The following is a 12324-nucleotide window of genomic DNA, read 5'->3' as shown; positions in this document are numbered from 1 at the left end:
AATGTTGAAACTGGAATTACAAAATAATTGACTTATATAACATGAATATATTAAAACAGAATTATTTTTCTGATTCGGCTGATCAATACATGTTTTAATACTTTATCTTCTTTTATTTGTACATAACACATATAAGGAAATAGGAAATTTTAATTCGGCAAAGCTCGGCAAAAGTTTGCAAAATATGTCAAAGTCTTGCAAATATAATGCATGAAATATATTTTTAGATGAAACAACAATAAATATGTATATACAGTATGAGCATTTATTATCATGTATTGTACAAGACCGATAAGGCTTCAAATAAATATTTACAATAACGGTCGTGTCATGCGTTACCTAATAGCCATTGTTATAGATGGGCATCCAATTCTCTTTAAAAATTTTCTAACATTTTAATCACTAAAGATTCGTATTGCTTCAAATATACATACATATGTCCGAAAGTATTTTCAACTGCAGCTTCGAATACATATAACCAAACTGCTTTAAATTGTTTTGCATATATGTATTCGAATTGCATTAACTCTCCGTCTGTTTTTTTTTTTTTTGCACTGTGGCGAGTGTATACGTGGGTCTGTCACGTTTAACGCTATTTTTCCAGTATTTAGAAAAATCTGAAAAAAATTTACAAAACATCTCTGTCTACATATTGCAATTGACAATTTTATAGTCATTTTGACAATGATCGTTTATTTAATATTTTCTGGCAGGCTTGCAAGTTTTACAATTACGATCGCAGATATCATTTTGGCTCGAACGCCACAGACCCACGTATACAGACAGAGGGTTAAAATATATATCAAGTGGAAATTTCTGAAAGTTTATATATATACCTTTATAAAAAGTCAATCAGAACGATAAATCATCATTGACTTTCAAAGTATATTCAAAACTTTAAAAACTCAAATGTTAATCACTCTTGAGATTTCTAAACATTTTAAAATATTACAGATTTGCAATTATTTTTTAATTTTCAATAATATAGAAACCACTTAGAATTTGCATCATATTTTAGAAGTGATTCAATGTATCTTCTGCCCATTGTTAGCCAACATGTTAACAAAATATGGCGTACAAATGTATTAACTTCGCATAAAGTATGCTCACAAATACATTCGAAGTTACTGAACAATATCCTAATCAATAATAAAATACAAAAAAATTAGAAACAAACGTAATTGGATAAAGAGCGCTGCGTGTACATTGTCGTCGAAAAACGCGAATCTTTATATGTATATACGCTTTTATTTAATCTTATAGAAATAAGACGTGCAATAAATTCTGATGTAACATTCGTTAACTATAAACAAAAATAAGATCGCTGATTTTTACAATGCGCACTAATCTATAATAATAATAATCTATTCGCGAAGTCAACTATATCGCCTACCAATTTCGAACCAGCATCGTAAATAGAAAAAGGCATATAAACACGTGGATAATCGCGCGATTGCGATCGCTAGATAAAGGTTCGATTTACGTGGCAACACGATGATGTTTGGTCTCGCCCGTGTTTGGATCTACGGTGACCTTCTCCTTGACAGACTTTATTGTAGAAGAGGTACCTAAGGAAAGAGAGTTGATCGATTCGGCGAGTGGCACGAATCTACCGTCGGCGCATTCCTTGAACAATAGCTCCTTCAACCGCTGACCCTTTTCGTTCTTGCTGTTCGCGGATACCTTCTCCATTGTCAGCGTTAGCAGCTCGACGATGAGATAGGACTCGGGCTTGTACAGCCTCGTGAAGTGTAGCTTGATGTGCTCACCGATATTCTCGTCTTTCCGCGGAATGTAGTCGCAATGCGGGCACGGCGGCGTCATGCGCTCGATGCCGTGACGACGCTTGTGCGCGTCCATGACGTCCTTGTCGGTGGTGGAGAACGGGCAACTCTGGCAGCGTATCGTCTCCGCGTCGGCCTCGCCCGTCGACGAAATAATGCCCTTCTTTTGCATCAACAAAAAACTCTGCTTGTCCTGATTAGAGGGTTGTATCGCGGCGTTGTTATTGACATTCGACGCATTGTTAACGGAAGACAATACCGCGAGCATGTTAACAGCAGTGGCAGACGATCGCAAGGACTTGCGCGACGATTTTGACGCAACTATGTCGGTGATGCTGTCGTTATCGACCGAGATCCGATCGTCCTCGAACTGTCTGCGCGATGCCTGCGCTTCCGCGTTCGCCTGGTGTTTCTTCAGATGCTGTACATAATTCGCGTAGTATTTGACCGAGTAGTCGCACGTGTCGCAGCGATAACGTTGTTTCGCACCGTGCAGGGTTAAATGAACTCTATATTGCTCGCGCTTTTCAAAAGCGGACGGACATTTGTGACACTTGTAGCGCTTTTCCTTCAGACGGCCGTTCCTTAGGTAACCAGGATAAACGAAGTTTGGATTGCCGCGCATAAAGATACCGAATTGCGGATCCGGTGACGACTGCTGTGGCGACCCGGGAGAGGACGTCGGAGCAGAGTCGGCGGTGGTGGTAGTAGTGATGGTAGACGGTACCTCCGCGGTCACTTCGGTGGTTTCGGTATGCCGCCGATGCACCGCTTGATGTTTCATTAGATTTTGTGCCGTTTTCGACGAATAATCGCAGTCATTGCACTTGAACCGATTGTTTGAACCGTGAAGCGTCATATGGTATTCCAAAGCATCCAGTTTAAAGTAACGAGCCGGACACTTGGAGCACGTGAATACCTGACCCCCGGGCCTCTGAACGATCGTGCCGTTGATACTGTTGTACGAGGCATTCGCGTTCTCGTTGATTTCAACGACGATCCACGCGACGTTCGGCACGCTGTCATTGTCTTCCCGATTCTCCGCCTCGACGCACGCTGTTGCGGGCGGTGGATAACGCTGCGAGTGGCCGTACAGGGACAACAGATACTTGGTGCGCTCCTGATACTCCGTCGAGTGCGCCTTTTGATGAGCCAATAGATGCGCCGGCTGGCGCGCTGCATACGAACACCATTGGCATGAATACGCCAGTTCGGTGGTGTGGTAACGCAAGTGGATACGCAGCTCTTTTTCGCACAGAAACCGTGCCGGGCACTTGCCACAGCAATGCACCAGACGCGAGTCCTGCAGATCGGGCTCGGTGCCCAGCACGGGAGTGTGCGCCATGCCAAGTAAAGTGGCCAGATCGCTCACCTGTTGGGCATCAGGTCGGGTCTCATCGACGAGACAGTGAACAGTCCCAAGAGATCCCGAATGCATTTCTGTATGCGCGATCATGACCTCACGACGCGAGCAAGTGAAGCTACAATCCGTGCAGGCGATCAAGGGACCGTGAGTTGGCATGTCTACATGCATTGTCTCGTGGTCGCGAACTTCCGCACGTCGCGACGAAACATACGGACAATGGCGACACTTGAGCATCTTCGTCAGGGTGCCATCTAGCCGCGATACCCAAACCAGCGGAGCGTCTGAAAAGGCACGAGTGTCCAGGAGTAGCGACGGTGGTGGGGGTGGTTGTGGCTGGGCTCCCGCGATTTTTGAAGACGCCGTTACGTTGCTGCGCGACGTTATCTGAATCACTTGTTCTATAGACGATTCGTCCTTCGTTTGAGAAACACCTGTAACAAACGTTTAGATTACAACAAATGCCCAGTGTACGAATTGTAAGAATTATACAAATCGTACGAACAGACGAATGTACATTCGGTGCATTGTGCAACTTGTAAAACTTACCGCTTTCGGAAATTGATACTTGTTGCGATTGATTCTTGGAATTTGAAAACTGGAGATCTATATTATGCTGATGCATAGCTGCCAGCTCTTCCCCGTGGAGCCTAGCGTGCTCCAACAGTTCTCTGTAACACAACGAATAGAGCAGCTGTATTGCATGTTGTGTCACACCATTGCTTATATATACGATATCATACAACACGGATATGTTTATTATAAATATAAATGTCATAACATCGCAATCTTTTATTATTGATAAAAATTAGAAAATTAGCACGTATCTCTTAATGTCACAAAAGAAAATAATTGATATTTTAGGGTTAAGTCATACATAAAAAAAAAAAAAAAAAAAAAAACGGAGCATTCATGTTAATAAAGCAAGTTACCAGCGACACATACGCCTTTGTACTAACGTAGTATGGACAAAGATAGCATTTAAATATAGCTTCTAAGTTCGGCCGATGGTGCATCCTGTGAAGAGACAGAGTGGCAGCATCCGATGCTGAAAACGGACAATCCCCACAACCAAATGGATTCTGCGAAAGATGAAGTAGTGCATCAAATTAGAATGAGTTAGTTACTCGGATACAAAATTTAAAAGCAAAAGAAAGATCTCACATTATTCTATATCAACTTCTTACAATCGTGGTAACAGCTGTCGGACGGACAGTTCGTGGAACTTTTACTATATTTTTAAGTCTAAATTGCTCGCGCTATAATATATTTAACTATTTTTACTAAGATATTATTTCTGTTTTTCGTAGCATTTCTCATTTAAACTCTTAAGCCCGGTTTTCACACGCAATGATTAGTGGCGCCAACTGACTGGCATTCATTGGCGCCAGAACCGACTAGCAAACTCACAAGTATTTACACAGTAATTGGCGTATAATATGAAAAATATTTAACATTTATTATTTTACTGGCGTTAGTCGACTGGCGCGGCCTGGCGCCACCAATCATTGCATGTGAAAACCGGCCTTTATTCGCGTATAAGCGCGACAACTTCGACCACTAAAAAATCGCAAGAAGTTATATTTTACGATACGGAACTTACCCTTTCTTCGATAGACTCGTGATCAGCAGATTCGTAATGAGATTTAACATGTAACAACACGTTATTTTTGTTAGTATCTCGATAATTACAACGTTTACATTTCCACTGAGTGCGTTTACTCTCATCCATCGCTGGAGATATGGAGACCGCGCCACCACCACTAGGGGTAGTGAAATGCATCGTGATAGGAGTGTTCTTCAACAGAGACTGCCCACGACTTCTGATTTGAGCTGCTTTGAGCGGTGGCGGAGGTCGCAGACTCACGTCTACGCTATGACTGCTCTGATTTGCCTCGCTCGACGGTAAAATTGTGATTGGTGATTGTGACGACGAACCAGTTATCGGTACGTACTCTTTATTGCCCACGATCAACAACTTCGTCGACGATTCTTCCGAGTTCGTTTCCTCTATGCTACGCTGCTCCATGCGATCCTCATCCCACGACTGCTGTTCTACCTGAAGCAGAGACATTGTGCCGTGTAAACGGAATTTCACGCGTGGAACGCGTTAGACGAGATGTCGGATGTCATGAAATACGTTTGTCAAATTACAACATGAAAAATTTTGTATCGCGCTCATGATAAACCGGCGAACGTTTCGTTCGATTTTCATACAGAACTCTCGAAAGCATCGATCGAACTTTCGTAGGGAAAGATAGGATCGATATCCTTCGTCTATCAATTACTAAGAATATGCTTATAACAAGTGTCACAATGCAATAGTGATCAAGCGCCCGTGCGCCGTGGCCAAATTGTGGTGCCGAGATTCTTTCATCGTACATCCTTTTCACAAGGCACGTAATGGTGTTGCTCGTTAAAATTATCGCATCGATGTGAGATATAAGGGCAATGAATTATTCTATGTAACTGAGATTCATTATTTCACCTGTGCGAGGTATTTGTTATATTTGGAATAATTCCGTCGACCTGTCTCATCCGTCATGAGCACTCTGGCGCTCGTATGCACTGCGTCTTTAGCCGCTTTAAGCTTAATATGTTTTGTGATGTCCCATCGCCAGTTAGAACGATACGCGCACATTGAACACTCGAACGGCTTCCGGTTTAAATGACCGACTATATGTACGTGAAAGCGACTTGCGGTGGAAGCCCAAAACGGACAATGAGGACATTTGAATACCCGCCGCCCACTCGGATGTGTCGGACCACCTTCAAACTGACAAAAGTTTTTTATCGTAATAAATAGGACTGCCAGTAAAAAAAACTAGGAATGAGCTAGTAACGAGCTAGATAGAGAGATGCTCGACATCCACTATGCAATATGTAAAGCACATTCTTAATAATAAATAAAAAGAAAAACAACGAGGCTCGCTCTAGTTTCTAAACAACGCTCACCATTTCGCGATACATTACATAGAGCTTCTTTATGCATACTCCTACAAAGTATCTTGTAGTCAAACAAAGTATCTTGTGTCAATACTAGCAATACCAACAACAACACTCATAGGTGTTTAACTAATTTACAGAAACGAGAAATTATAAAACACATAGCCAAAATAGAAGAATATCTACATAGCAACAAGAATTTAATTCATACAAGAATTCTCATAAATGCCTTCTACGAACTGTTCAAACTTGAGTCGCTTTATACAGACTTGACGATGACGCGACGTTCGCATCTAAAGTCGCGGTTGCGCAGTGGTTTTCTCTTATCGTATATACTTATTACAAATCATTATTATCAAGCACCGTACCGGAGGTCCAGAAGAATTTAGTCCTCTGAGATTCGCGTCCCAATCCACGTGCGACGGAAAAGAGTATTCGTCACGGTACAAGGTCATGCGGACGTCTGAGCGATTCGTTACTTTCTCTAAACTACTATCGATGGACGGCGTTGCGTCGTTGCGCGAATGGCAGCATTGCATATGCGTATGGAGATCAGCGGTACTCTTGCAACGTCTTCTACACTTAGGGCAACGTGTCGTGCCCACGGATACGCTGAGCGCGGTGTGGTGTGTCTGTTTGTGGCAAGCTAGCTCTTCCATGCTACTAGCTTTAAACGTACACCAGCATTTCAAGTCTGTCTCACTACTTACAGCTACCTCCGGCACACCGTTATTAATCGACGTCGCTGTCGTCGTTAGTTTTTCTTTCAGTTTATCGAAGAAGGAGGCATTCTTTCTCTCAAATACACCAGCCGCGGTGCTGAGATTCTTCTTCGACGTCGCGGCCTAAAAACAAATGACAGCCAGCACCGATAAGACGTCACGTATTATATTTATTACCCTTATAGTTTTCAAGAGGAAAGAAAACAACGTGTGTCAACCAACCTCCTTGTTCCCGTACATCTTAGCCAGCTCCGTATCTCTCGCGATTTGCGCCAGTTCAGGTCTCACTCTGACGCGCGGAACCTTTAGGAGGGTCGTAGGTGGACCGCTATTACCGTGCGCGTTATTGGGCTTAGGGCTCGCTGGGGCTAGGCTCAGTGGAATCAACATTGGCAGTGGCTTTCTCGGCTTCGACGGGACAACCGGCGCGTGGCATTCCGCTAAGTGACGCTGCATCTCGGAATCCCAGGCTGTTATAAATTGGCAGCCTTTCTCCTCGCATTTTAACGCGATGCACTCCGCGCTGGCCAGGGCGCTTTTCTTAGCGTCTAACGAACGTAACGAGTGATCCGACACGAACGACGCGGAGGAACTGGCCGACGTGGTTGTACTTTCGTTTTTATTTAACGCTTCTCGAAAGTCACTGGCTCCAACCTAGCGGACATTAAATACGTTATACGACGTGCTTACGCGTTGCGTTCTGACGAACGAAATAACGATTATACGTGTATATATACGTGCTTATATATATAATACCTGATTATAACGTTTTGGACTATTTCGTGGCTTACGTTCGAAAGCGTTCGTACTTTTGCGGTTGACCTGACCCACAGGTGGGTCATGATGATACGACTCATGCACCGTTAAGCTCTGACGGATATCAGCGGTAAAATTACATGCACGACATTTGAAAGCACCTCCACCTCCATGATTCCGCATGTGTCTTTCTAGATTCCACTGAAAAACAGCGTCAAAAAAAGGCACACATATAATCTATATAGTATATAATCTCAAAGTGTACGCGCAAGCTTCCTTCGAAACCCTGGAAAGTTTCTCATACGCATTAAACACATCGCTGGGAAACCAAGTATAGTGAGGAACAAACCTTATACGCTGAACTAAAATCACAAGCCGCGCACTTGATCATCGGCATAGAATGATATTTAACATGCTTAGTATAACGCGCTCTGATGTGCGTCACGTACGCGCATTTTGCGCATCGAAAGAATTTTCTTTTCAAATGGTGCACTCTTTGGTGATTTTCAAGATCTTTCACGTTCACGGCGACATACGAACACGCAGGGCAACGATTTTCGACTGGACTGTGCCCGTTTTTGCCCTAAAAATTACAATAAAACATATTCCTGCGACCTATGAGCAATGTGTCTCGATATGATTGTTTTTTTTTTACTTAGCACACGTCGTTCGCTACGCGCTAAAACGAAATCGCGGCACGTGCGCAAAAAAAAATAATGCACGCAACACGGTATAACACACCGCGTCCCTAACGACGCGCGGACACGCGGACACGCGTAGCTATCGAAACCACCTTCCGTTTTTAAAACGGAATTGTCTCTCGATTGTCGTCGTGCTTTCCGTTTTAAAAACGGCCATGTTTAAAGGGAAAAAAAAACAGAAAAAGAGGAAAAAAAATAAAGAAAGAAATTGTCAAAGAAGCACGAAAGAGAGAGAGAAAGAGAGAGAGAGCGTCAAACACGTAGCGTGACAAATTCGAGTAAATTTGGAGCAACTGCAACGGCGTCCTCGCGGGATGCTTACCTTGTACTTGTGCTCCTTTCGCAGGTGCTCGAAGTAGGCCTTGATACTGGGCAGCGTTTTGGACGGCTCGCAGGTCTTGCACTCGTAAGACGCTTGCTGCTCGCTCGCCTCGACGTCGATCGTCTCCTCGGTATCCACCGCAACGTCAACGTCGACGTCGACGTCCAGGATCGTTTCCTCGTCCTCGTCCTCCTCCCGCTCCTCCTCCTCCTCCACCTCCGCCTCCTCCTCGTCATCCTCGTCGACGCTGGCGGTCATCGTCAGCTCGTCGTCATTGTCCTCCTCGTCCATCACGCTCGCCTGGCTCACAGCGCCGGCCGTGCCCGTGCAGTCTTCGCCCTTCTTCGCGTCGTGGTGCCTCCGCTTCGCAGCGTGCTCCACCTCGTGACTCGTCGCGACGGCCCCTTTAAGGTTACCTTCCGGTCGCGGCGTCGGGACGCCGACGGCGAGAACGGGCCCCGTTCTCGCGCGCCTTTGTTGCTGCGGCCGCGGTCGCAGGGCACGCAACCGGGGCAGCTTTCCCGACATCTTGGACGAGAGCCGCGCGCTTCCGCGCAGACTTCTTCGCTCGCCCTTGCCCGCCGCAGGAAACATGGCCGCGCGCGCTCTATACCTCTCTCTCTCTCTTTCCCTCTCCCTCTCTCACTCTTCCTCTTTCCGTCTTCCTCCGCGCAGGAATAATTATTCACCACGTTCTCTGCATCGTCCAGCGCGAGGCATCGTCATCGTCGGACTCTGGTCTCTCGCCAATCTCGTGCCTGGCAATATAAAGATTACGCGTACACTTATGGCACCTTCGCTGTTTGTTGCAGCTCCGCCGTTACTGCTGCTGGCCGCGCGCGCTCCTGCTGCAGTCTTGCTGCTTCTGCAGCAGAAGTTCCGCCACTGCTGCTGGCGCATTCGCGGCCGCCGGCTCACGCGTCGCACGGCACCGACGACGACGGGGGCGACGACGCTTTCGTTCGCGAACGCCTCGAACGTGTCCGTCCGATGCCGCTCTCGACTCTCGCGAGTCAAGAGCGATTAAAAACCTTTATCGGAGCGATACCGCGCGGTCCACCAATGGCGCGCCGCACCACATCGCTGGGTCGCTTTCCGCGTCGTATTTTGTTGCTGGATCGCAGCAACAATATTGTTTCTTTTTTTCTCTTTTTGAGTAGTCGTCGTCGTCGTCGCCGTTAGCCGCCGTGGACGCTTGGCCCGAACGAATTCCGCCTCTCGCGTTACGGAAATACCAACCGGACGTACGTACGTGCCTATGCGTGATGCCTGCGTGCGTACGTCTGTTCCGTTTCTGGTTTCTCCTCACAATGGAAGCGACGCGGACATGCGGCAGCAACGGCAATGGTCACAATGGTGCCAATGGTGGTGGTCCGCCATACTTTCTTTGTCCCTTGTTTTTTGCCGCCGGGCGCCGACGGTAAAATTTGGAAAAATTGAAGAAAACGATCCCGCGCAACGATTTCCCAGAGCGTTCTCCGCGGCCGCGCGGCGTTTCCTCAGCCTCGCGCGTGTTCGATCTCTCGTCTTATTTTTTTTTTCTTTCCCTCCTCCGCTACCTCCTCCTTCGGCCGTCGCCGCTCTAATCGCGACACGTCGCGCCTCGCGCCGCGAGGCCGGATCTATCGAGCAAAGCGGGAGCGCGCGTATATTATTGCGATCGTTAATACTCCGCTATAAGCTCCGCGAAACGAGGAGGACGCGTACTACGTGCATGTATCCCCCTCGTCGTCGCGAATAAAGTGCCGAGCCGTCGTCGCGCCGTCGTGAAATCGGACCGGTCGCGGTCGCGTAACATCCTCCCTCCTTCCCCCCAGCAGCCGAGCGCGATTTTTACGATTTTCCGGATCGCGTTGCGACGATGGGGTGCGAGAAAAAAACCCTTGCTCCGCAGAGGTTGTAGATGCGGCTCGCCCTTCGCGCCTATAGGAAACGCAGAAAAGGCACAAGAAAAAGGGGAAAGAGGGGAGGGAGGGAAAAACCGCCGCGCAGACCTGACGTCGATACGGCGACGACGGCGGCGGCCCTCGATACTCCCGCGCGCGTTCCTCTTCCGCTCCAAATATCAGCCGCGCGGAGGTCGGCGCAAATATGGCCGCGTTTCCAACTACGAGCAATCGGCGCTGATCGGCGCTCGACGACTCGTGCCTGCAGGTCTCGTTCGTTCCTCGTGGGACTTCCCTCGCCACGTCGACGCTTAAAAAGAACAAACAATATGCCGCAATGCCGCGCGGAGCGTTTTGCGGCGGGAGGGGAGGAGTCGCGGAAAAGCGCGGGCGGTGCGGCTGAAAAGGATGATCGGAGTCGACGATGGTCACGACCCGCGTGTCGGTCTACCCGCGACAATCGCCAAGTTGGCCTTACGCGATCCACGCGTAGATCGAATTTACTCAAGTGGCTCCCACGGCCGCGGGGAACCCGTCTCCAGCGCGCGGCGCCATGATTAACCCCGGCGCTGCCGAGTGCCGCCGACCGGCGCTCGCCTGCGGATATCGGCCGTTATTATACGCGGAGGAAACGGAGGAGACGCTTTTATCCGCGATCCGACGGTTCGAGACGAATTGAACCCGGAATGACGATGACGCGAGGTCCGGCGGACGCCCGAGACCGGCTTTTTATTTTAACACGTCTCACGCACGTCTGTCCGACAAGATTTATATGCTTTACCATGTATACGCCACAGAATTTTCATCATATAGCATAGAAGAATAAAGTATCATAAATATATTAACGATAAAATATCATAGGCACAAATAATAAAATACTGTGCAATTAAATGAGATGCATCTTCATGGATAGCGCACTTCCTACTTTGCATCGTTGTCTATATATTCATATAATTAAAAATTTTGTATTAGGTAGCGTTTATTTCTTACAAGTTTTTTACAAAATTTCAGTTGCGCCGATCACCAATGACCACCGTAGCAGTCAACGTGTTAATTATTCAGATGCTCCTCCTCCAAGTTACTTTAGTTACTCTGAAAGATGAATAGAGAGCACTCTAGAGGTCTAGAGCAAAATAATATATCACCCGAATATTCGCGCCAGTCTAGTAGATACATTTCCGATTGTTCTATCCTATGAATATTATATACAAATTTCCGATCCAGTTACCTATCAGCGTTTGTTTCGCCTATCGCAATTATCTCTTAGGTGGTGGAAGAGACTCTATAGTAATAATTAGATAGAATCTCGAATAAATCAATAATTTCGCAATTTAATTAATTACGCGTCTTCATCTTCATTCGTTTGGGCTCCCAACAGTCTGCAATTGTTTATCTACTGTATCGTACAAAAACAGCCTTCATCGTTTGATTATAAACGGATATATTTCAAATCTCGTTTCTCCTCGCGATAAGATACCTACGTTTATTTTTTTATCCTAATAAGAACGTAACGATACGGCGCGTACTTGGTATCTGACACGTAAGCTGCGACTACAGCTGAGCAGCATGGCGTTCTCGTGTTAGATTATCGACATGGAATTTCCAAAGAGGCGGGCCGCGGTTTTCCGGGACCGACGAGCGCAATCCCTTTTAATCGACGAAAGAAACGAGAGGTGCGTTCCGCGTCACGTGCCCGCACCGTGACCGACTTTGGCTTCGTCGTGTCCCGGCACGACGTCCGGATGAGAGCAGCGAGGAAAAGCAGCGAGCGCGAATGAATCCTGGAGCTGGAAAACCCCGATGGGCGCGCGCACATTTGTCAGATCGACGCGGAGGAATCGTCG

The 12324-nt window shown here is 46.8% G+C and overlaps 1 protein-coding gene across 7 annotated transcripts; it reads right to left on the bottom strand.

Moving 5' to 3' along the window:
* Window positions 1–202: 202 nt before the first annotated feature.
* LOC112468035 (zinc finger protein 91-like) lies at window positions 203–10573 on the bottom strand. 7 transcript variants are annotated; one of them, XM_025037036.1, is made up of 11 exons: window positions 9834–10573; window positions 8595–9352; window positions 7921–8154; window positions 7572–7772; window positions 7038–7469; window positions 6462–6938; window positions 5636–5923; window positions 4751–5206; window positions 4093–4229; window positions 3697–3818; window positions 203–3581 (listed from the first exon to the last, which is right to left on the bottom strand). In XM_025037036.1, the coding sequence occupies exons 2-11, from the start codon at window positions 9186–9188 to the stop codon at window positions 1480–1482; spliced, it is 5043 nt and encodes a 1680-aa protein (XP_024892804.1). In that variant the 5' UTR covers window positions 9189–9352; window positions 9834–10573; the 3' UTR covers window positions 203–1479. The 7 variants fall into 7 exon arrangements, with proteins under 7 accessions (XP_024892804.1, XP_024892803.1, XP_024892805.1 ...); XM_025037035.1 differs by having other exon boundaries at window positions 9847–10573; XM_025037037.1 differs by having other exon boundaries at window positions 9977–10573.
* Between the last annotated feature and the right edge of the window lie 1751 nt (window positions 10574–12324).

This window comes from Temnothorax curvispinosus, unplaced genomic scaffold, assembly GCF_003070985.1.
Source record: "Temnothorax curvispinosus isolate PA1 unplaced genomic scaffold, ASM307098v1 QBEX01018008.1, whole genome shotgun sequence".
NCBI classification, from domain to species: Eukaryota; Metazoa; Arthropoda; class Insecta; order Hymenoptera; family Formicidae; genus Temnothorax; species Temnothorax curvispinosus.
Note: the sequence above shows the minus strand (reverse complement) of the source record. Positions and strands in the feature narration are given on the sequence as shown.

What these genes read in the sequence shown, in the direction of transcription:
- LOC112468035 (XM_025037036.1), bottom strand. Translation starts at nt 9,188, where the DNA reads ATGTTTCCTGCGGCGGGCAAGGGCGAGCGAAGAAGTCTGCGCGGAAGC. An exon ending in GTCCAAAACGTTATAATCAG is followed by an intron (nt 7,470 to 7,571) that starts GTATTATATATA and finishes AATGTCCGCTAG; the next exon opens with GTTGGAGCCAGTGACTTTCG. An exon ending in TAAATTCTTCTGGACCTCCG is followed by an intron (nt 5,924 to 6,461) that starts GTACGGTGCTTG and finishes AACTTTTGTCAG; the next exon opens with TTTGAAGGTGGTCCGACACA.